The following is a 26,153-nucleotide window of genomic DNA, read 5'->3' on the forward strand; positions in this document are numbered from 1 at the left end:
GTATTTCCGAAGCACACATTAATTCCTTCTTACCCATTACTTATTTTCAAGTTAAACCAGGCACACAAAAGCATTCGGTAGGCCCAGTCATTCCTCTCAGACCATAAGCTCTTAAAAAAGCTCTGGGTGAATAAAAATTAAATTTGTAAACATTACTGGTAATTCTAGAGCTAGTGGAAATATTTTGAACAGTTTTCCATGCAAAAATGTTGCTTTTATGAAAATCAAGCCAGCTTCCTAGGCTTCCACTTGTCAGACCTGAAACTCAACAGCCAGGGAATGCTGTAGCCTGAGTTGCTGGAACTGGAATTATTCAATCACAATCACATGATTAGTATTCTGAACTGCAAGATTTTTTTAAAGTGTCTCTCCCATGGAAGACCACTCATCTCTGACTTTTTGTTCTGATTAGGAATTAAAGATTGCATTTTATTGTATTCACATTACGTTTTTCACAGGATGGAAATTTCAATACCTGTACACCTCTATTTGATGTTCTGCAAAGTAAGATGACTGCACCACAACTTGAACTGCAAACATTTAGCTCTGAACAAATGTATCTATTGTCACATCCCATTTCATGCCTACGTATGCCCTACGCCACACCAGCTCCCACCACACCTCTTTACCTTCAGAGGGTCCCTTGTCCTGCTTTCCTAGTGTGGGAGCCAGGTCTAACCCTGGGGCAGCTGGTGTTGGTATTAAACTCGTTTGTTTTAATGGGGCGAATGATCATCACTCTTAACTTAAACAACATGGGTGAGAGTCCTTAACTGAGCCTTTAAGTCCCAACTTTGTGTTTGAAAATCCTCTCATTTTCAGACTAATGTTTTTGTACCCAAACAAAGGTATTGTTGCATTTATGAGACTGATGTGAATGATTAAACCCGTGGTTAAAACCTATTATTTAGTATCAGTAGTTTTAACTGGTTATGTTGAATGGCTGACTGACCACTGAGTTTATCAGAAGAGTGTTTGCTTTTAACATGGCAGATAAATTCATTATTGGCGTAAATATACACGTTTAAATCAGACAAACAATGGAGTATGCCTACTTGTACCCAATCAGATATTAAAGATTTCAGAGATTTATTGTTTGCTGTTCTTGCATGTATACTTTTTACTGTTTGTATTGCTTTTAGCTTTCAATATTTTATGCACAATTGAAAACTCAAATAAAAACCTACAGTGGAAGTTAAAAGGAAATACTCAATTTAATGTGCATGGTGTTTGGATTTATTTTTCTCTTCCAGAGCACTCAATATGCCCAGCTCTTCAGTGTCAAGTAGGCAATTCAAGGCATCATTGAACAGTGACATAAAACCAATCCTGTAAATTGCACCTAACATTTTTGAAACATTTACCTGTGCTACTTCTTCAAAGTCTTCATGACGTTTCTGCAAAGCTCTGGCCCGATGCAGGGACTTTCCTACCCCAGTGTGTTTGCTCAGGAAAGCTTCTCCATGGTTCTCAATCCAATCCAACACCTGCAACAACAACACCACAACCACATAAAATATACATTTAATGCATATTTTTCTGGTTTGCTTCCAGAGCCTGCTTCCCGCAGAAGGAAACAAAAGCAATAAAGCCAAACTATCAAACAAACTGAAGTGAAGTCAAAGTTATGCTATCTATCTATGAAGAACTGTATTGATAAATCTGATGTCAGTTTCCCTTTGCAACATTTTAATGCTTACCTTAAAAGCTATGTTAACGGTTACTAAACCAGGAGCCATCTAAATCTAATACTACTATACAGCATAATGTTGACTGAGTTCTACACAGCAAAAATAACCTAAATTCTACAGCAGAGTCCATGGATTCTGTAGCACTATGATTTGATAGGCTAGAAATTTTGTAGCAATTTAAACAATTCAGGTTTTTAATTAATCAAACACACAGCAGAATATATATTTTATCTTTGCTGGTGTAGAACTGATTTACTTGTTCTCTACATTTGCATTTATTTATTTTTATAACTTCTCTGCACCACAAAAGTGAAGATGAGAATTAGAGTTTTTGGAAGCTGGACAAGGGTCAGTAGGGTCTGTTACAGATAAGCACATTAGATTGATGTTTCCACTCATGTGGAGAAGTGAAAACACTAATGTTGGCATTTAAACAGTCATTGTTAGGCACTGAGTTAATTTTCTGCAGAAGTTAGAAGAGCTATTGTTACAGGTTCTGAAACTCTGGGAGTATATCTACACTGCAAGACAACACTGGTACTAGCTGACTTGGGCTTCCGGATCTCAACTGTAGCGCCAGTTGATTGTGGTGTAGATTTTCAAGCTTGGGCTATAGCACAAGTGTTGAGATTCTCCTCCCTCACAGGCTTCCACAGCCTGGGCTCCAGTCTGAGCCCAAATACACCACCATTAAACAATCCCCAGCCTGAGACCCGCAAGCCCAAGTCAGAAGGCATGAGCCAGCCGCGACATTTAATTGCAGTGTATCTTTGGAGCAGTTAACTTTAAGGAAATGGAGTCATCTGCCCAACCATGGGAGCGTTTGCTGATGTTTTTTAAACAAAAGCTTTGACACTGAGAGCATAATTTTGCCATTTTCTGAGTCGCCAAAAAAGAGGCCTTGAATAAAATACGAGTAAAGCCTAATCTAACTAGCTCACATGATCAAAAAAATCATTTTAATAGATAGCAAGTTACGTTCTATTTCTCAAGAGAGCTCCTAGTCTCCTATTTAATGACAGGAGAGACAGATTCAAAAAAGTAAAAGCTTAATAACTGTTAAAACAATCAACATATACATGTCTTTAAATCAATCATTGTAAGATCTCAAGCAAGTGAGTTTGCTATCTGTAAATTTCAGTTATATAAATGAAAATATTTCATATGTTACTGTGTTTAAGGTAAAAAAAAAGGTTTATTGACATTATTGAAAACTCTAACCCTTTAAACCCTCACTACAGTTAATATCCCATAACACCCCTCTCCAAGTCCAGTGTCTGATGTGGGAGGGGAATGTGGGGAGTGTCTTTCTCCTTCTCAGTTGGGAGCCATGTCCGTGAGGGTTTTGGGGGGGGGTTTGCTTTGTTTTTTGGCTTCTCACCTGTGTGCAATCCCGACTGATTTTTTCTGTGGGTCAGTGGCCTTCAACCCAAAAAAGGTTCATACTATGATTCTACTGCTGTAATTAAAAGCAGTAATAAAGCAAACTTTAACTGAGTTTCACATGTTCAAAAGGGACACACTTCATTAGCAAATTGCAATGCACTTCCCTGATTTCCAAAGAGCTCCTGTTTAAACTGTCTTAATTTAAATCTGTACAAACAATATTTTCAAGAAGTCCATGTACTGTAGTGGCTTACTTGACATTCCATTACTGTCTATGCTAGTAAGATGAAATTACACAGCCTTCAACAGAGAAATTCAGTCCCATGCTTTCCTCCCCAGAAGACTAGAAACAGGAAATGAAAACCTCTGATATTGGCCCAGAATATTGCATAAGCACATAGCCACACAAAATAAGGAAGATGCTGGAGATTGTCATATATAAGGAGAATGAAGCCCAGAGACTGAAAGACTTTTCACTCCTTTAATAGTCTATCTACAGTTGGTCATTTCTCTATGCAATAATTTAAAAAAAATAAAATAAAAGGAGAGATGCTTAAGTGGACAGAAAATCCTCAGTCCATGAACAAAACACAAACCGCTCCTGAAGTTCTGCTTAATAAGACTGCACAGCAAAGGGGCATGATTTGATGCATGGTTTAAATACTTAATTGTTCTCCATAACCATTTATATCAAATTAGGTTGATCATCATGTAAAAATAGTAATTTGGAAATGTGTTCCTTCAATTATACATCAAAATTTCTAATTTCTATGTTACAAAAACTTTTTCTAAATGCTTCTACTGGTAAAGTTTTTTTATTTCAATTTTATATAGCAGTTGTAAGCAATAAAGCAAATACTGCAAGCTATGGCCCAAATCTTGCGAACAGGTACACAAATTTAAAATATGCATAGTTCTATTGACATTAATAGACTTTTTACATTAAATTTAATCATGCTTAAGTGTCTGCAGTTAGTGTAGCAAAAAATATTAAAATTAATATTATTTATTAAAAACTTTGTGGCATACATTCTTTCACTTCAAGACAAAATCAATTCTGTTTGCCTATGAAAAGTTACTTAGGCTTAATACACATGTAACAGAATTTTCAAAAATAGGAGCCTGAAAGTTTAGCTCTGAACCCAAGAGTTAAACATGGAAGATGGGATTTTTCTTAAGCACTTAGACTTGAATCTGAAAGGCCTGATGTGTGAGCATAAGCTAGTCAAAAGCATTTCTGGATTCTTGTAGAAACTCAATATACCAAAAAGAAGGGCAAGGTCTTAACAGTCTTCTATTTGTGTTGTTCCCATACTATGGGAGTTATTGAAGTCCTGGATTTGCCTTTGTCAATACTGATAAGCACTTCAAAAGTTCTACCAAGAAGATGTAAATAAATATGTAAAACTCGATATTTTATTTGCAATTAATAAACGACACATCCACTTTAGCAAGTTAATTCTGTAATTTGCAGACAGTGACTAGCTACAAAAAAAAGTGATTTAAATTGAAAAAAATCACTTTATTCAAACTTGTACTCGACAACCTCTTCATTAACTTCAAAATTTCAGATTCATCAACAAGTTTGAAGAATTCAAGGCCATAGAGAAGATCACTATTTTAAAAATACTCCTGGGTTACAAAAGTTCCCAATACTTATTTGCCCTACCCTTTAAGGAAGCTGATGCTTTAAATACATATAAACATTAAAAAGTTAATAATATCCAAACGAGATACTAAAAAAGAAAAAAATGCAAATAGAGTACAACATTTTTTATAGAATTTTGCTCTGTGTCAGCTATTCACAAAATCTTATGTCTTCTGACCCACAGAAGCCTTTAGTTGAAAAGGGAAGACACAGGCTGTGTCTACACTGCCATGAATTTCCGGAACTGCTTAAAACGGAATACTATTCCGTTTTTCCGGAAAAGGAGCGTCTACATTGGCAGCCTGTTTTTCTGGAAAAGCCCTTTTTCCAGAAAAGCGTCTGTGGCCAATGTAGACGCGCTTTTCCAGAAAAGAGCCCCGATCGCCATTTTCGCGATCAGGGCTTTTTTCCGGAAAAGACTACTGGGCTGTCTACACTGGCCCTTTTCCGGAACAGTGTTCCGGAATAAGGACTTATGCCCGAGCGGGAGCAGAATAGTTTTTCCGGCATAGCAACTGATTTTGTACAGTAGAGCATCGTTGCTTTTCCGGAAATTCAAGGGCCAGTGTAGACAGCTCGCAGCTTATTCCGGAAAAGCGGATGATTTTCCGGAATAAGTGGCCCAGTGTAGACACAGCCACAGTGTATATCCAAGGAACCAGTGCATACAGCAGGGTGCAAGAGTCTGCTGAGCCCCCCAAGAGACTCCTTCAAGCACAGGAAGATGACACTAAATGAAGATGTTAAAATGCAATGATTCAGTCTTGCAGCCTTCAACAAAACTAGATATTAAGCTTGTGCTATTTAATCCATTACATATACTAGCATATATATATAGACCAAATGTATGCTGTCAAATCTACAATTGAAGTCTCTCGCAGGCTGTGTCTAAACTACACACCTTTTCTCGAAAAAGAGATTTAAATTAGACACTTCAAAATTGCAAATGAAGCCGGGATTTAAATTTCCCATGCTTCATTTGCATAATGGTGGCCACGAGTTTTTTTCGAAACGGGGCTATTCAAAAGAAAAGTGGCTGTTTAGACAGGGATCATTTTTTCATGGGTACAGGATCTTTTGAAAAAGGGGTTTATTTTCGATCGATCCCCACCTACACAGCCATTTTTCTTTCAAAAAGCACCGTTTCAAAAAAAATCTGTGGCCGCCATTATGCAAATGAAGCACGGGAAATTTAAATCCTGGCTTCATTTGTAATTTCAAAGTGTCTAATTTACATCCCTTTTTCGAGAAAGGGGATGTAGTTTAGACATAGCCTCAGTTGACCGCCTACCCTAGCTTGAGAAAAGGACTCTCAGTACCTTGCAAAAATCAGATTGTTCCTTTAACTGAAATAAATTCATGTCCCTCATTTTTACGCATTTTCTGGTGGATTTAAACAAATTTTGATTCCTGGGCCAAACCCTCACTATGAAGTCAGATTATATTTCTTGTAAAATAAGTGAACTTCAGTGGTCCAACTATTTGGCGGTACCCCTTTAAAGTGCCCAAAAATAATCTGATGATAAAGGGATAGTCCATTCACCTATCAAATTTCATTCAGAATCAGTTGCCTCTTATTATCACAACTGTATTTAGATGTAACTAAGTCTTAAGATATATGGAAGCTCATTCAAGCCACAAACTGCACTTGGATTTTCTAATTTGTACAGAAATTGTTTGTTTTGAATTATTGTCTAATATTTGTTAATAGCATATTTAACCGCATTAACATCGAGACAGCAACTAACCTGTTGGACATCCTGTTGAAAAACACACAATTGAAGCCGTTGGTGCAGGCGGACCTTTCTATGCTGCCAAATGTTCTCCAGTTGTCGCTGGTGGTGCAGTACTTCATGGATGACATCCAGAACATGATGCACTGCCTTAGAGTAGTTAGCAGAAGCTGTTAATGAGTCAGAGCTTCCAGGGGTCAAAGGTCGCTGAAGTTTATCAAGTAATGACTTCCCGTCTTGGCTCACCTGACCAGGAAGAGGGTTGAAGAATTAAATTTCTGTTTGAAAACTCATTAATGAATGCAAACTATGAAATTATATAGGTCAAATTAATTAAAGGCATGGCAGACAGTACTCTCTATCCCTCTGTTCCCAGTATAGGAACACACAAAACATTTATATGTCTGTCTGCCTGCCTGCATGTCTGGTTGTTCAAGAACTCCTCCTAAACAGTCAGAGGTAGGACCACCAAATTTGGAATGCAGCTTCTTCGAATCTTAACTTAGAGCGAGGTCAAGGTTTTGTTATGCCAAGAAAATGGGAAGTGCCAGGAATGGAACTGTTTTCCATAACATGGAAAGGGAGGGGCACATAGAGGAGGGATGCAATACTGATAGTGGTCACTGGAGGCAGCAAGCTGTCAGGAGAGAGCTATCCTGCAGAGAGTCCACAGGGGGCAGGCACACCAGCAAGAAAGTGGGTAGAGGGGGTTGGAGCTCCACCATCTTGTCTGCCACCAGACCAGTAAGTAGAACCGCCTGCCCCAAAGCTTTCCCCCACAAGCAAGCTGTTGGCCACAACGCCGGAGAGGGAGAAAAGGCCACTGCCAGTCGAGGGAGGTCTGGGAAGGGGGAGAAAAGGCCCCTGCCGGCCCCAGAGGCTGGGGAAGGGCAAAGGGCCCCTGCCAGCCACTGGTGATAGGAGAAGGGAAAGAAAAGGCCCCACTGGATACAAGCTTCACCCTAAACCCCTCCTCAGCCCCCCCCATCCTCACTCTCTCCCTCCCTGCATCACACCCCCACACCTCCAAGACCCTACCCTGACTCCTGCACCCACCATACTGCCAGCCACCTGCTTTGAAGGACCCAGGCAATGCTGGATTAATCTTTCAGTTGTCAATAAAAGTAAAAGTGACATCAGTTAAGGGCAAAGTTGGTTTTATCTGAGTTTTGGTGGTTTAGCATGCTTTGAAGGAAAGGGGTTGTTAATTTTTTCAGAGAAAATTTATTTTCTTGGGAAGCCAAGCGTTAAAAATTCAAGAAACTAAAGTCTTACATACACTGAAACTTCCATCAAATGCTCCTGTTTGCCCTAAGTAACTATCTCAACCAGTCAACACAAAACAGAAAAGTCAAGGTATGTTTTAAAGAAAAAAAAAAAAAAAAAACTTGTGAACCCCATGCAATTCAACCAAGTCTAAAAAGTAGTATGGAATATAAATTAAAGAAAGTTAGCCATATATTTAAAATGCAACAATTATTATCATCACCACCATCAGATAACTGACACGTAACTATTTTCATTTTATGATGTTTAAATTTCTGCACTTCATTCATATAGTAAAACTAAACACGACCAGCATTTGGCAGAGTTCTGTAGCGTTTGAATTCAAGGAGATTTTTTTGTTCTTAAAGAATGTTTTTAAAATACTACTTTCATCATCAGTATCACCACAATTCATTCACTTTTGTTACACCTCATGCAATCCTCTTCCAAACATTTTTTGCAAAGCACATAATATATATTTACACTAAAGGAGATGGAGAGAAAGACTGAACAGAAAAAAATGGTTAATACAGGATATTTTAGTTATAAAAGGAAGTCAACACCCATTTGATTTCCTGGCTGTTAGGGTCCCTGAAATATTTAAAGAACACCAGAAACACTTCATGATGGATGTTAATTTTTTGTGCTCTATTAGTGTTTTGTCAGCATTTTTTCAAAATAAATTGTGTATATTAGAGCTGATAACTCAGACGTGCAACCTGGTGGTTGTAAATCTGAAAGTCAGGATTATGAGACTTTTTGAAAAATAAAAGTTGTGTCGAACATGATAAAATATTATATAAATTCTTAATGTGCATATACACAGGTGAGTTCTATGTGCTATTTCTGTAACTGCTTGCAGAACAAGATATCTGATTTTAGTTTGCCAAATGAATAATGTGATCCTTAATCCATTCCAATTTAACTCTTTGTAATAAACAGAGTTTTTAAAAAAACTTAAAGTGCTTACTCGTAATTTAGTCCTTTTCCACACGAATTTATCATGTCCTGTGCACTCAAAGCACATATTTGAGTGACCGTATCATAATGTATCTGAGCATCTTTTAATGGTATTAAAATATACAATGGAAAAATACACCACTTCATACATTGCCGAGCTGTCTGCACCAAGGCAACTTGCTGGGAATCATTATGGGATCCCAGTTAGACAGTTAAAAGTTCTTCCCACAGGAGCAAAACCCAGAAACTAAGTCTGAGTTTGAAAAAAACAGACCAGGAAAAGCCAGAATTCAAAGTTAAGACTAACACTACATTTCTGTGCAATACTTACTGCCAAACTTAGCATAGAATTTTCTGGTTTTTGTCAGTTAGTGATGTAACCATAATTTTATTTAAACATATTATAGATAAGTCAGCAGCCTAATGGAATTAATAAGCTCCCTACCTCTGAATAAGCCAGACTGATATGCTCATATATTCCTTGATGATGATGAATGGCATCTTCTAAATCTTGTAGTTCAGAAGGAAGTTCTACTTCACCACAGGCCTTACACCATGAATCCACATTGTTCATATACTAGGAATTGAAAAACCACATTGTGTCATTCTCAGATGTACACATGGTAGGACACTTTCAGAAAGTATAACTCATTTACAGACATTCATACATTGGGGTATGCACAGCTATTTGTGGGGAGGAGGACCCTTGAAAGAAGTGTTATTTAATGAAAACCATCTAATCTAAGTCAGTATCAGAGTTCACAAGTCAAGTAGTTTCCAGAATACAACCAACAGTCTTTAAACAGCCTGAGGCCATGTTCTTAGTTCTACAGCATGTTGCGGAGCACTACACACATGCACACAGAAATGGAAGCTGGCCAACTGAATGTCAGCAACCTTTGAACTGAATTCAATCGCTAAATATAAGTCTTATTTCGTAAGTTTTCACTCATCATTTCTTGCTTTTGCAGCTAATCAAGTTAAAGACGCAGGACACATGCTTCACATCACATACACCAAAGGCAACTAAATCTATTGTGCCAGTGGGTTATAACTGGTGACCCGCAGATTCTAAGGTTCCGTCTACACTGCATAATATTTGCGGAAGAGGAAATGCAAATGAAGCACTCATTAGCATTTCTCATGCTCTCATTTGCATATTCTCTTCCAATCCTTTTGAGGAAGAGGTTTTTCTGGAAAAAACGCAGTGTAGACGGAGCCATTTTGCATGAAAAACCCATTTGCACAAGAACCCTTATTCCTTTGAGGGTACTTTGAGAAAAGGGTTTCTTGCGCAAAAGGTGGTGTGTGTGTGGTGGGGTTTTTTTTGTTACACAAAATGGCCCTATCTACATTGCAGTTTTTTTTCCCCACAAAAACCTCTTCCGCAAAAAGGATCGGAAGAGAATATGCAAATGAAAGCGTAATAAATGCTAATGAGCACTTCATTTGCATTTCCTCTTCCGTAAAAACTTGACAGTGTAGACGGAGCCTTAGATTGCCAAAGGGGTCTGCACTGACAAGACATTTTTAGAAGTTTCCAAATGGGGGGAAAAAAAAGAAAAAAGGCTGAAAACCACTGTATTATCCTACCTACTACATAACAAGGATTGCATAGGGGAGATGCAACTTAAACAGAGTTACTCTTCTCAGCTAAGTGCTGGATCTGGGAAGCAGATAAGCTGGTATAGAAGCACTATAATAAAGATCTAAAAGCTATTTGAATGTGAACAGAAAGACCTAAATGAAAATGACAGTTTAAAGCCAACCAATCCTAGTATCCAGCTATAGCCAATAATCCCTGTCTCACCCTGTTTCTCCCACACTCAACTCTCAGCTAGCTGATAAATCACAGATAGTTTCCTTATGGAGAGAGTACTAAAATCCATCACAGCTAATTATCAAATGAACACAGCAGAAGGAGCAATTAAATAAGCTAATTTAATTAATCCCAGCAGACTGCAAACTATGTTCTTTCCTCTAATTTATTTTATTTCTCTCACCAATTCGCACTTTGTACACTCTATATTGAATCATGTAGTAATGTCCCAAAATGGCTTGGACATTGTCACTCATAAATTGTTTTGTACCTGGCAGTTAACTGACAAACTTTCTGTAAATTACAGGTTGAGCCGCTCTAGGCTGCGTTTATACTACAAGCTTCTTCCGCAAGAGGAAATGAAAATGGAGCGCTCATTTGCACATGTTGCTCTCTCATTTGCATTTCCTCTTCGGATCCCTTTTGAGCAAGTAGTTTTTGCGCAAAAAAGAGCTGTGTGGACGGCTCTTTTTTGCATAAAAGCCCCCTTTTACACAAGAGCCGTTCTTCCAAATGAGGAGCAGTCCACACAGCTGTTTTTTGCACAAAAACCTCTTGCACAAAAGGGATCCGAAGAGGAAATGCAAATGAGAGCACAACATGTGCAAATGAGCGCTCCATTTGCATTTTGCTCTTGTGGAAGAAGCTTGTAGTTTAGACGCAGTCCTAGTACAGTTTGGCTGAACCACAGGAGGTCAATATTGTCTAGCAACATTACCAACACTTTCATTACTTACTGGGCTCTTAGTAAGTACCAAGACTAGAGCACCAAGAGCCAGGATTGGTGACTGTAAACAAACTTTATGGGACCATGGGAAACTTGGCCACACCCATGATAAGTGAACATCTGCCTAACTCAGCAGTTCCCAACCTTTTCCAGATGGGGACCCATTTTGACAGTTCAGGAAGACTTGGTGACCCAAGGCGATTCAAAAACAAGAGGTAGGGGAAAGAGAGGGGGAGGCAGAGCCACCTGGGGAAACACTTGGCAACCAATATTTGGATCCCGACCCATAGGTTGGGAAACCCTGGGCTAACTAAAATCATGCCAGACTACAGATGTTGCCAGACCTGATAATGTCAGATTAGAGAGGTTCAACATATAAAACATTTTTAATTTCAGACACTGATGCAGTTCATTTTAAAAAAACAATACCACTCCACTTTGGCTAGAAGGCACACAAACAAGACATTATGGTTTTGCTTATGGTGCTTTTCAAAGCTGTCAGACCGGCAATGCATATCTGTTAATTAGCCAGGGAACAAATACAGCACAGACACCGGTAAAGTTCCACACTGACCCATCAATTATCTCAAACTGACTTACAGGGACCACATCTATAGGTGCATGAAAAGAGTTTTTTCTTTATGACTTGCCCTTCTGTGGCCTCACTGTTGAGACTGCCAAAAAAAGGTCTCTCTTAGCAAGAGCTGTACTTGTAAAAAGGACACCTATTTACCATAAGAACACTAAAATTAGCCACTTGGCTCATTAGACCAGGGGCAGGGAACATTTTTTTTTAAGGGGGGGCACTTACCCACAGAGAAATCAGTCGGGGGTCGCACACAAGTGAGACAGAAAAAAGACCCTCACTGACATGGCCCCCGACTGAGAGGGAGAAAGACACTCCCTGCATTCCCCTCTCATACCTGAACGTAGGGTGGCACAGCCCAGTAGATTATGTGTGCTCCAGCCCCATAAAAGATAGTGAGGGGTTGGAGGTGGAGCACCATTTTAAGCTCCTCAATGCTGGGGGGGGGGGGGGGGGGCTGAGTCTCAGGGGCCAAATGTGGCGCCCGGGCCTGAGGTTCCCCACCCCTGCCTTAGACCAAAGCATCATCATTAGCATGCTGAAAGCACTTTAGAGTTGTCTGTCAATTAATAGTCACATTCTCAAACTATTTGGTTTTATGAGTCTAGCATCACCTCTTAAGGCTACACTGAAACTTGACTATGCTGTAACTTTCACATTCAGGAGTGTGAAAAAACACATCAACACCCCATAGCACACCAAGTTACAGCTCTGTAAAGCACCAGTGTAAACAGGCTCTCAGCACTGTTAGCTGCTCTTGTCTTGGAGATGATTTACCTACAGTGCTGAGAAAGCTCTCTCCCAACGCTGGTGCTGTGACTACACTGCTATGTTAAAAATAAGGGGGGAGTTGATAGCAGCCTTCAACTTCCTGAAGGGAGGTTTCAAAAAGGATGGAGAGGGGCTGTTCTCAGTAGTGACAGATGGTAGAACAAGGAGCAATGGTCTCAAGTTACAGTGGGAGAGGTCTAGGTTGGATATTAGGAAAAACTATTCCACTAGGAGGGTGGTGAAGCATTGGAATGGGTTACCTAGGGAGGCAGTGGAATCTCCATCCTGAGAGGTTTTTAAGTCTCTGCTTGATAAAGCCCTGGCTGGGTTAATTGAGTTGGGGTTGGTCCTGCATTGGGCAGGGGGCTGGACTTGATGACCTCCTGAGGTCTCTTCCATCTCTAGGATTCTAAGGCTCCCACAGCTGCATTTTAAACTTAGCTGTGTAGACAAAGCCTCAGTGAACACAAAAATTCACCCTAAGACAATTAGCAATTAGACTACTTCTTAAGTTTCTTTGGCCAAATATTCTTGTTCTTAGCTCCTAAAATGCTACTTACATTGCTGGGCAAATGGCAAATATTCTGGGAGTATGGCATACTGCAGGAGAAAACTAAGGAATATAGGGACTATACTTACCATTCTAACTTCTGACCTAGCTCAACAAGCCTAGTATTCCCTATCAATAAAACCTCCAGCAGCGACAAACAAAACACATCAACAAGGAAACAGAATATTGATGGGAGACACAACAGTATGCATCTGCCAACTAGGCTGCAGCTTTTCCTGAAGGAAAAACCTTGCTGTCGTTATCAAAGCTATTAACCTGGGAATGCAGAATACCTAGGCCTACTTATTCCTGGAGCAGATTAATTCACTGGTTGTTACACAGTACTTATACCAGTATTTTAAATCATTAGGGGGTGTAGAACCAACAACAGGGATACGTATGGTCAAAGAAAGTTAAGTGTATTCTTATGGGACACCGAGTAAACATGCCGACCCAACTCCTAACCCAGATTCAAGAAAGACACAAGTAATTTACTTCCCCTAATTATCTAGTGAGTTAGGTTTACTATTCAATAGGTGTTTCTCAAAATGCCCCTTAAAAATACAGACACATTCTGGGACTTACAAACATCATCAACTTTCAATGAGGGAGTGTAAGTCAGAAGGAATTACTGACCAAACGATTGTTTGGGTAAAAAGGCATTTATAGTCATACTAATTCTTTCCTTTCTTCATCATCTCAAAAGCTTGTCCCATGATGAACACCTATGCTCAAATCATTAGATTTCAACACCCATTTTTCATCTTCTAATTTATATCCCTGACTGGAGTTCTATGGAGCCTTGTGTATAGAACACAAGGCTGGCAAACTTGTGTTAGGAAGAACAAGGCTCAGCCTAAACATGATGATCAAGTTCCATACAACAGTACACCTGTGCAGAGATCCAAGTCTTCTGCTGGTAGCCTTTGCCTTCTTTTAAGCTCCATCTAAGTTGGAGCTTCCTAGCTTTCATTGGTTGTGCCCCATTTACTGACCTGTTCAGCTTTCTGGTGGAAGATGGAGGACATATCCAGTAAAGTGCTTCGTTCATCCAAGGCTGCAGCAAATGCCTTCCACTCCTGCTCCAACTGACTAGCGATCTGTTTAATCTGCTGTGAAGCATAATGCCCAGACTCAACCAAACGATTTGCTACTGACATGATGCGGTTTATGTTAACATATACATTCTGTGGAAAAGAGATAACAAAGGGAAGGTGCGGTTAGGAAATACAATTAATAACCTCACTAGGATAGATCTATTAAAGAATACGTAAACAGTGCTGAGCAATATTTACTGAACAACCTGATTTTAGGTACACAAAGTAAATATTTGGGGGTAGATCTTCTGCTGGTGTAAAGAGGCCTTGCTTCATTGACTACAAAATGGAGATCTTAGCTGCTGTAAATCTGTGAATCTGATTCATAATGAATGATAATACTGTGTTCAAAGGAACTCCAAGCACTTTACAAAGATCCCTATAAAAGCAAGCATTGGACAAGATTACCTTATCTCTAAGGCCCCTTGGAGAGGGAGAGAGATTTTACAGGTGAAAGCATTCAAATAGTTAACCATTAGGAAATTATACCTGAGTGGCAATCATTTGTTTCACATGGTATGTTCATGTTTCCAGACTACTGACATTTAGGAGCTTCTCCCCCTCCCCCCCCCCCCACCTCTCCTCAAATTTCAAGTCTTTACCTCCACTCGTTGAGGCATTACAACCATTGAAAGCCACAGAAAGTTCCAGAGTACAAGTCCTCTTGAGTATATGGCAATATTAGAACTGGTTTTGCACATATTTTCTGAAAAATTTACTCCCACACTTAAGCACTGAATTCCAACCAGAGGAGTAAAAGACTGGATAACTTCCAAAAAAATTGAAAATGATACTCTAAAGCAGTGTTTTTTATCCTGCAGACCCCAGACCCCCGGTGGTCCACAGGCTAATGTCTAAGATTTCCAAAGGGAACTGCAGTTCCATTCAAAAATTTTTAGGGATCTGCAAAAGAAAAAAGTTTGAAAACCACTACTCCAAAGTGCAGATCTGTCCTGACCCATACACAGAATACACAGCTGAGTAGGACACTTGAAAATCTGGGGCTCCACTGGGTCTTAATGTACACCCATCTGTCTCTTCCTATTCATGTTCTGTGGTTCTGCTTCCTCCAGAAAGGATCTAGTTAACTTAAGTGAAAAAGCCTGCCAGAGCTACTTGCAGAATACTGAACCTGTAAAAGAGCCATTCAAGTGATAATGAAGCCATATAAAAGGCATGTGCCAACCCCAGGTACATGCTGTCAGTTTCTGAATTTATTGTGTTAGTCTACAGGACCATAGTTTAAAATTTGTCTAAAAATATTTAATTAGTGTGTTGATAAAGATTATAAAATCACAACTCTAAAAAAATCATCATCCATCCCTGACTTCAATTGGACACAGAGGTACCAGTTTAATAGTAGTGTGTAGGGCCCAATAAATCCAAAGGATGGTCCTGCTAAAGTGTTAACTCCTGGGCAATCTTATCCATAGGCTTCACTGCATTCTTGTCACAATTACATTCTTATTCTGACCCTAAATACTCAACATCCATTCTAAACTCTGGTCAGGATCTTGCAACTATAGAACATATTTCAGTTTCTAGAAGATACCAAAAGTTGAAAATCCTTACCTTACCATCAAGGAATATTTATTTTCACACAGTCACTCTTTCTCTAGGCCAGTCTGAGAAACTACTATAGAGTTATCTGTAGCAAATGTTCTTGGTTTACTTTTTTCCCCTGCATCACTGAAGAATATTAGGACTATCTAGAATGTTTGATATATGCAGTGACACAGAAATTCATTAGCAAAAGGTCCCCATTCTTTGCAAAAAGATTTTACCACAGACCTGAAAAATGCTCCACGCTAAACATTTTACCAGATATTTGTCCATAAAGAACAACATGTAAACTATATACAGAACAGTGTTTCCTGTAAGTGGAGTGGTTGGGCAGCCCCCAGGAGAGATTCAGGTGCCTCCTGGCTAATTCTCAGAGCCCTGCAGCCACCCACAGCCAGCAGCATGTGTTTCTTCTGGTGGAGCACATCTGCATATGCCTTCATGCACATAACAAAATTTATTCTGCACGTGGATGGAAAAATTAGAGAGAACTTTGCTATCGAAATCTCATAAATCTTATCAAGATTTATAATCATTACTAGATATACGAATGAGCAATATTTAGAGAATAATGTATTTATACTGAAAGCATGCTTTATGTCCATGACGTCCAACCAGTTCTGAAGTACTGTAGTGGGTACTGCCACAGCGAACCACCCACAATCAACTGGCCAAATAGACACATGTGACTAGTGTGTTGGACACCATGGTTTTATACACTTGAAGTGGAAATTAGTCACCAGAAGGTAAAGTGTTTCAATGACGACCCATTAAAAGAAGAGGGAGTTGTTTACCATTCTTACTCCCAAGCCAGCTGGCAAGGTAATATAAGGTTTTCTTGTTTACCCCTGCCACATCCCAGAACATTCAATGGAAAACTATCATGTGGTGTTCAAATGCCAACACCACAAACCACTTGGAGGTGAAAAGAAACATTGTAGCATGCAGATCTATGAATAAAGATAAAAGATTCCTTCACTGTTACAGGGTAGGAAAAGATACTGCATTCATTCACTGAGGAACCACACATATCCCCCACCTCCGAAAGAGTGACCTTTGGATCTTTGTTCTTGTGAAACCAGGTAGGTCTGTAATGGACTGAACTTCGGGGGGAAGCCTACCTTGTAATACAAGAAATGTAACTACTAGTAAGTGTACACCCAGGTTCATATTTTATTTTTTTTGTTTTCATTTGCTTTTATCGTTTTTTCCTCACTTGCAATTAAATCTTTGCCCTTTCTGAAAGTGCTGTGTGGTTTATAGAAGTGAAGCTTTAATGTTAAACTGGTAAACTGGAATATTGTGTATGTCAAGTATTTGAAGTTTCTACCAGTAAACATAAGTAATGGAAACAATTCAAGAAGGGCTAGCGTTTGGGATACACCTTTTTGTTAAAGTGGAAGGCGAAGTAAAGACTGGTGTAGCCCAGAGAAGAGTGCCTGAGTGGCTAAAAGGCTCATGGTGTTAGATAACAACCAGCTATCCAAAAAAAAAAAAAAAATCGCTCTCTTAAAAAGCGGGAGGAAATAAGATGACTCTCAGTTTTAGGTGCTGCAAAAAACATCACACATGTAGTACAAATATAATACCGTGTCTAAACAAAGAAACTCAAGCAAGCACTAATGCACACAATGCTCCTGAGAAGAGTGAAGAACTTTTTCAAATCTCCCTTCTGCACTTTTTGAAATCAATCACAGATCAGTGTGGAAAAAAGTCACCCACTCTAATACTCTGTGATGTGATAGCTTTGCTACCTCAAATCTCACTGAATCACAGATGTAAATAAAATACTTACCACTAAGTTTATAACAAATCTAAATCTAACTTAGAGCAGTCTCTTCCTCTTTGAAGCAGCACTATATATAATTGGAGAAATACAGGAGAACTTTATCTTGTTACATGAACAAGATTATTGACATAGGTTCAATTTGATTATGGGCTATATGATGAAAAGCCTGTTAAAATGCCAGAGAGGGGGGCGTGGCTGACTAATAGAAAATTATGCTAAGTATAATGAAAACTGAAAATCCTAATCCTTTCTTCATGTTGAGAAAATAAAAACAATGAAGGAAATATTCTACAACCATATGAAGTGTATATCTAACCTGTATAACCCACTACCACCACAAGAAGTTAGCTAGTCTTACGGTGTCAGCTGTGCTTGAAGGATTGAAATTTTTACCACAATAAAGGGAAGGAATTACAGAAGCTAAAGCAATGACATAAGCAACTAAATCTTCTAGGGTGAATGGCTCATCAGAAAGAAATATTCCTTGTCACTGTATTTACAGAACTTTGTGCTCTGAAGCTTTAGCACGAAAGGGAATCAAAGTGTCAAAATATAACTGAACCGTAGCCTCACCCAGTATTCTAGTTCTTCCCCATTACAGCAACCACCACCATTTGAAAAAATAGCAAAACCTAGAAGTTGGTTCCTACGTTAGAAAGCAATAGAAATTCAGATGAGAGAAGAATGACAAAAAGGAAGAACTGGATGATGATAAATATCAACTGGCTGCAACAAGAAGACTGTTAACTGAACCATGGATACAGGTAGAGAGGGAATGACCGATACAATCAGTGAAAGTTAACTATCTTTGTAAGATCTATATATAAAATAAAAATATAATGCAATTAGAGAACCAACAGTTATTTCCTGAACTGAATTGAGTGCCCTCTTTTTCTACTACTCCATCCATGGATTTATTTTAGTTACCCTATAAGTTGTTGAATGCCATTAACTGACTGCAAGTAAACAGGCAATAACTGTAGACCAAAACAGAACAAGTTTATTATGAAATAATAATTGTTTAATTAGTCATTTGAAATGACAAAATGCAATGAATACACTGCTTCCAAATGCTAATTGGTTGCTTAGGAAGTGGTGAAGGAAAGAGATACAATTCCTCTGTTTTTCAGATAATTCTACTGTATTGCAGAAGTAGAAAAATGAATGAATGCTATGTAGCAGCATAAAAGGGCAGCAAAAAGCCACCACCAACAATCAAAAAGTCAATCATAGAATAAGGTCAGCAGTTTGTATAAAAATTCATCTAATTTACAAGCTTCTTTTCTCAGAGCACACTTTAGTAGAATGGCATTTGCTGTTTACATTTCAAAATATCTGAGAGAGGGTCTGCAAGATCTGGAAATACCGGAATTTTTCTTCTACAGGCTATACAAAACATTATTGCTCAGTATGGCAAAGGTCAGCAAATACTGATAACAAGATAAGGCACAAGCAGGCTACACAGTACAAGTCATCCTTTGGCATGTGACTGATTTCAGTAGAAGGCAAGCACACATGGGATATATGGGTGACAGCGTGCCAGTTTAACTGAGCTTCTCTGTACCACTTAATAGACACAAACTGGCAAAAGCTCTAAAGGTTTCCTATTAAACCACATATTCCCAAAGCCCTGTATTGATACTAAAACATTGGTTTAAGGAAACACGTTCTGAGAGAGGACTGCTATTCCATACATGAGGAGTGCACATTTGGAATATCACACTAAGAGAGACATCCTTATTAGAAGTAGCAAGGAGTCCTGTGGCACCTTATAGACTAACTGAAGTGTTGGAGCATAAGCTTTCGTGGGCAAAGACCCACTTCGTCAGATGCATGTGACACTGCTACCCCTCTGATACTTATTAGAAGTATGTCACTAGGACTATTATTGTAGTAAGATGAGGGCCTGAAACATAAGCCCACATATCACAGGCCAGGTGTGAGAGGCCTGAGACCTAGACAGCAAGAGTCAATACTCTGCTAATACAAAGCAAAGTTAAGTTGTGAACAAGAAGCAAGTCCTGCTTACAGAAATTGGCAAGAACAGGGTTGATATTACAGAAACACTCATACCTAAGAGGTGCTAGTCAGCAGAATCCAGAGGGGTCGTAACAGAACAGCTCATTAAGAAACACCTTTGAACCAACCGACTCCCAACAAATAACACACATACCAACCTAGGTTCAGGACCAGGTCTAAATTGACAGCATGATGGATAGTAATGGAAACCCCCTTCTGTTAGGTAAGGGATGGTAACTAGGCAACAGAAGATGGCAACCTGGTATGTCTGGAGTGATGTATAACTTGTTTGTACCTGTGTATAAAAGTGCACCCCAAAGGGGTGATCGTTAACTGACCATGGAGGGGGGGCGCCACTGGAAATCCAGGGTGCTTAGTTGGGTGTTAGTCCATTGTCACAGCTTACACGTGTAGGGGCACAGCAGCAAGTCTGTTCACTTACAACTATTATTGTATGTCGCTTGACACTAAACCTATTCAGGTGCTTTCAATCCTTAGCTGATTTGTGGTCTCTGGGGGCTCTCTGGGAGTCTGTCATGTTGACCAAATGCACATGGTTAATGTGCTAGATGGGGAGCACATGCATGCATGCAGCCAAACTCATTGTAAAGACCCCAGTCCTGACTGATGACAATTATCACTGCATCCTTACTTCTCTTTTGTACTTAAATTAATAATTTTTCATCTGATGGCATTCAGAAGTTCCAATCAGGGATCAATGCCCCACTGTACTAGGCACTGCCTAGGCAACTGAAAACCAGGCAATGTTATCAGTTTTATAGTCACTCACTAGTAATTATTTAAGTTACCTGCAGTATCCAACCCAGTATTCCCTGTTGTGTTCCGGGGGGAAAAACCCTGCATCTTTAATCTAGAAATGCCTTATAAAAACCCCTCCCTGAAAAACAAAAAATAATGAATACTAAAAGATGCTTACTTGTGTCTACCGCAATTATGTGTTAACTTTTAGCCTTTTGAAAAAGCATTGCATCTCAAAGTGATTTGACAAAGACTGCCATTTAAAACGAACAGCGCTGCTCTTGTTTTTTGGAATCTCAAAGGATTTTATGGGCATGTAAAATTTAAAATGTAGTTTATTAATTAGTCTCAAGTTACAGATTTGTACATTTGTAGAAGTAAAAAACTTAGATTGAAATAATAGGGAAAATATCACTGTGATTTTCAAGTTCTTAAACTCTCTTTACCTCACCTGACCTTCTTAATGGTTTCATTCAGACCAGCCTCCTTAGTGAGATTTAAACAGATTTGACCTTTGTAGCCTCTCTCTACTCAAAGTTAACTTTAACTGTTGTGCAGTCTCTGTGCTTTAGATAAAAAGCTTCCAAAAATCTTGAAGGATGCCTAGTTCTAGGGCTCACAGTTCACAGACAAAACTGACAGAGTTTGACTACTGAAGATTTTAGTGATACTGAAACAGGCTAGAACAGACATACGTTCACACGTATGACAGATACTCTACTTTGAGAGCATGAATCCAGAATCCCTAAATAAAAATATATGTTACCTGGTCAGAGATCAGTTGATTCCCAGGTCAAAGATGATAAGTAAACAGAGCTTCTAGCATTATTTATGTGGAAAACAACCCGAGATTAATGGCTGGTCTACACTTATATAAATGAGATGTCCTAGCCACATTGATTAGGGCTGTGAAAAAGTTTTGCAAACAGCATCACAGTTAGATTGACCTAACCCTCAGTGTAGATGTATCTAGACTATGAGAAAATTCTTCTGTTGATCTATCACTTCTCAGAGAAGAGGATTAACTATATTGATGGAAAACATCCTTTTATCAGAGTAGAAAGCCTTTACACTGCAATGGTCCAGCTCCAATGCTGTATCTGTGATCCTGCAGCACAGATATAATACACAATCTACTATACATTTGAGAGAGTTTGTCTCTGAGTGTGTCTATTTAAGACCTCTACCAAATTTGGTATGCAGCTTCCTCTTCTCCTAACTTAAAGCAAGGCAAAGAAGGGCTTGGTTGTGCCAGGAAACTGGGATGTGTGTGGAATGTGATTGCTTCTCATAAAATAGAAAAGCAGAGCCAGTTATATTAAATAACCACCACAGGGCACCGGAGATGGCAGATGAACCAGGACCTGCCCAAGCTGAGGTTAGGTAGGGCAGGGGGGCCTGATGCTCCCCTGCTCCCGATTCATACGGGAACACTGCTGGCTGTTCCCCTTCTTGTCAGGGAGCGAAGGGAAGTGCAGAGTTTGCTGCATTCCTCACTCTGCCTGGGGATCACTAAGGACAGACAAACCTGGACCTGTTCCAAAGAGGGGACATGCACCCCTCCCCCAACTGTGCCCAATGCAGCTGCAGCGGCCATGGAGAGGTGCTTCTCATCTGGCCCTAAGCTGCTATAGTGAGAGAGGCCTGGGTTAGTCCTCTCTCCCTGGGGCAGCCCGCCCACTGAACCTTCCATCCCAAGTCCCACCCCAGAGTAATCATTTAAATGAATATCTGAAAAACAACACTTTGCACATGCTCTGTATAGGCCTTGTGAAGTTTGGTAGCTAAATTCACTGAATATTTAATTTGCACTGACTGTGCTTTCTCTTACTGTCCTAACCCCCGCCACTCTGGCAGCCAAACAACAAGGAGGAGTCTCTGATTCAGAGGGCATGAGAGCCATTAGGGTAGGGATCACTTCTGGTACAGGCTGGAATGAGCTGTGGTAAAATAGCCAACCATTAGAAAAGACTTGCCTACAAAGCCTGGAGTAGAACCCAAAATAACAATAGCCAACATTCCTCAGTCGTTAGCCAATCTCTCTGACACCTAATGGCAAAGAATCCCATCCCTCTCTAATGCCATTAGGAAAATCTGCTATTGCTATTGGTTACTTGATTAACTGAAGGGGCCTGGATGGTGGCTCTAAATATTCCAAAAACTCTGATGAATATTGTGGTTGTCAATACGATGTCCCATGACGGAAGCTGCTTTTCTGAAAAGGTAGGAAATGACACACCTAAAAGATTGTGTTGAAAGAACATTAAGGTTGCAAAGTCACACACTTACATGTTCAGATATACCAGAATTAAGGCTGCCTATGCAAACTTAATTTGGGCCCTTGTGCAGATGCATGAATTGGAGTAATGTAGTCTTATTACATTATCATATCCAATTTTTTCCACTGAATTCCTGCCTTAGTCAGTACATAAACAAGGAAGTTACTCACCTTGTGCAGTAATGACAGTTCTTTGAGATGTGTGTCCCCATGAAAAGTTTGAAAAGTGTGACTCGGGAGTGCTTTGTTCCAGGGGCACCTTCAGGGGCTGACTGGTTTAGAGGCAAGGCTTTGAGTCAGGCCTAGCCAGCAGCCTTATAAAAAGGAAGCCAGAGCAAACATAGTGAGCTGCAAACAGGGCAGCAGCCAACAGGGGAGTTCGCTCTGGGGGATCCCCACGGGGTTTGGTGGTCTTTTCCTTGAATTTTGTTTCTTTCCCACCCTTCAAGGAGGCATTTAAAAACATCTGAGGAATCTCCCCAAAGGAAGGCAAGTATGGATAGTGATAGGTCTGTTATTGTTACCAACACAGCATATGCCGTGTTTGTCTTCCTCACGGAAGATAGAAGGGTTTTCATCTGCACTAAGTGCAAGCTGGTCGCCATTTTGGAACACAAAATTAGAGGATTTGAGGCCCAAGTGCCAACCCTACGTTCCATCAGAGAGGATGAAGACTTCTTCGATAGAAGGCAGCATTTAATTCTGCAGGCACAACAATCTGAAAAACCTGTGAGGGCTGTACAAAACAAGGAAGAAAACTGGCAGAATGTAACTTCCAGGAGAAGGAAACCAATTCAGGTATCCCCAATTCTAGTGGAGGTAAGTAACCACTTTCAGGTTCTCTGCACAGGCACTATTGTGGAGAATGCTTTGGCAAGGACATCTCAGGGAAGAGACCAGGAGACCCCCATCTACCGAAGGCATGGGATGCGTAGTCCTAGGGATATAGGTTCCACAACCACAACCCCCAATGGAGGATCCTGAAACAGAACAAGGCTGGATAATTGAGGACCCTGATACGTTGCTCAGTATCACTGACAAATCCTCTTCCTTGACAGATGAGGCAGTCATTTCTGATGACCTGTCACCATCTGATGACCTGAAGCAATTTCAGGATGTATTCAAAAGGGCTGCCACCAGCCAGGAGGTGGTATTATCAGAGCTTTGTGAAAAACATTACCGGCTTTTAAAGATTTTTCAACCTGCCATGAAATTGAGGATTGTGCTTCCCATAGTCAAAGTAAATATGGAAGCAGCAAATGAGGTCTGGCAGACAACAGACACAGCCCCCAAGCCCACAAGAGTGCGGATAGATAATACTTCATCCATTCCAAGACATGTATTTTTTATTCCTTCACCCACAACCAAATTGTTTAGTGGTAGACACTGCACAGCACAGATGCAAGACCCTGCAATACAAGTCCGCCACTTATGACAAGGACCACAAGCAGGTAGATTTACTCGGCAGGAAAATATGTTCCTCTGACATTAAAGATTCGTATAGCCAATTACACAACACTATTAGCCAATCACGATTTTGATAATTATGCAAAATTGACAGAATTAATGCAGCATCTCCCAGACAATAATAGGCCTATACTAAAAGCTATCGTGCAGGAAGGTTACACTATATCCCACAAAGCGCTGGAAGTGGCTCTTAACTCTACTGATACAGCTGCAAGAACAATGGCAGCATCTATTGTGATGGGATGGCCGTCATGGTTGCAAGCAGCAGATGTCCCCAAAGAGCTTCAGATTAAAGCTGAGGACCTCTCTGCTGCAAAACTAGGTGAAGTCCTTCACTCCAGCAAAGACTCATGAACCACCTTACATACTTTGGGGATATATATGCCCCCATACTGTAGGATATGCTACACTCTCTACCAAAGACAGAGAGACTTCTCTTTTGGCAGGCAACAGCAGCAAAGACCATTTGACCAAAATCACTCCAGGGCAAGGAACCAGTGCCAACAAGCTCCCAATACATACTCATCCACCCAAGAGTCCTCCAAGCAGCAATTTTGAGGATTTGGTTGACGGCCTGCATGACGTCTCTACTCTACCAGTGGTCTTCCATCCTTTGCGGCCCTTCTACAATCAGTGGGCAGCAATCACCATGAATCGCTGGGTCCTAGAAATCATCAAGTGTGGTTATTCTATCCCCCTTATTTCAGTTCCACCAACCTCCCTCTCCTCCCCATCCCTCTTCAGGGACCCCTCTCATGAAGTGCTTCACCGTCAAGAGATACAGCACCTCTTGCGCACAAGAGCCATAGAGAGGGTGCCCAAGCAATATCAGGGTAGGGAATTATACTCAAATGATTTCCTTACAGAAAAATGCACAGATGGTTGGAGACCCATCCTTGACCTCTGTCATCTAAACAAATACCGCCACAATTCAAAATTGTCACCTTGGCAGCAATCATTCCAGCACTGTACAAAGGAGACTGGTTTGCAGCCCTCAACCCCCAAGATACTTATTTTCATATAACCATTCACCCGGTGCATGGATACTTCATCTGCTTTACAGATGCGTCAGACCATTTCCAACTAAGAGTTTTTCCTTTAGGCTCTCGTCTGCCCCCAGAATCTTCTCCATGACCTCCCCTCCACCCCTCTTCTTTGGCTTGACACGTACCCAAGAGGGTGTACATGAAGAAAGCAAGGGGAGTCAGGACGCATGAACGGCATTCATCCCCCGCCCGCAGATGTGCAACCTGACCAGATACTGCTAGAAAAAACTCTGATCTATGCCGTCAGGACAAGCTCAACACCAACAGTGAAGCAACCATGGGGACACATCACTCGAAGAAAAACTGAAGTTCTCTGAATGAGCAGATATTCAGGAATGTCTTCTCCTCACTGTCATTGTTTAAAGTTGTGACTTTTTAATAGCATCACACTTGTTTTTCAAAGTTCATCTAGTTTACAATATAAAATTATATATATATTTATTTATTTATTTTTCTACCCTTTTCCATTTTTCTGTATTTAGAAGTTTACAACAAGTAGCTGTTCCTGAACAGGGTGGATTGGTTTAAAATCAAAGCAATTTAAATCACTAATTTGAAATGGTTTATTAGCAAGCAGGAAACTTTGATTTAAATCAGTTATTTTAATCTAATTTTACATTGGTACTTTATAGGTGTTTTCCTAAAGAAAGATTCATTTGCATTGGGTGACAATTAAAACATGTTGAGTTCTAACTAAATATAATCTTTCTACTAAATTTGGTGATGATATTTTTAGTAACAAATAGGATACACTATATCTATATTCATTTGACTAAGCAATTTTATAACAACTTTATGTACATTCTCAGGCTACATCTACACTGCAGAGTTTTTGAGCAAAAATTGTCGTTTTTGCGCAAAAGCTTGCAGAGTGTCCACGCTACAAATGCATTCTTGTGCAGAAAAAAGTACAGTAAATCATAAGAAGACAGGGTTTTTTGCGCAAGAGTTATTTCTCTTTATACGAGGAATAAGCCTTTTTCCGCAAGAGCTCTTCC

General features: G+C 39.9%; 1 protein-coding gene across 2 annotated transcripts in view; it reads right to left on the reverse strand.

The window, feature by feature from the left end:
* TRIO (trio Rho guanine nucleotide exchange factor) overlaps nt 1-26,153 on the reverse strand; it is a 414,034-nt gene that overhangs the window by 243,581 nt on the left and 144,300 nt on the right. For both annotated transcript variants that reach the window (XM_006117079.5, XM_075921462.2), the window contains exons 7-10: nt 14,133-14,324; nt 9,130-9,261; nt 6,474-6,704; nt 1,365-1,487 (exon numbers count right to left, since the gene is read on the reverse strand). In XM_006117079.5, the coding sequence (XP_006117141.2) occupies nt 1,365-1,487; nt 6,474-6,704; nt 9,130-9,261; nt 14,133-14,324 (678 nt within the window). The remainder of the gene's footprint in view (nt 1-1,364; nt 1,488-6,473; nt 6,705-9,129; nt 9,262-14,132; nt 14,325-26,153) is intronic.

The sequence above is a fragment of the Pelodiscus sinensis genome, chromosome 2, assembly GCF_052426305.1.
Source record: "Pelodiscus sinensis isolate ZL-2025 chromosome 2, ASM5242630v1, whole genome shotgun sequence".
NCBI lineage: Eukaryota > Metazoa > Chordata > Testudines > Trionychidae > Pelodiscus > Pelodiscus sinensis.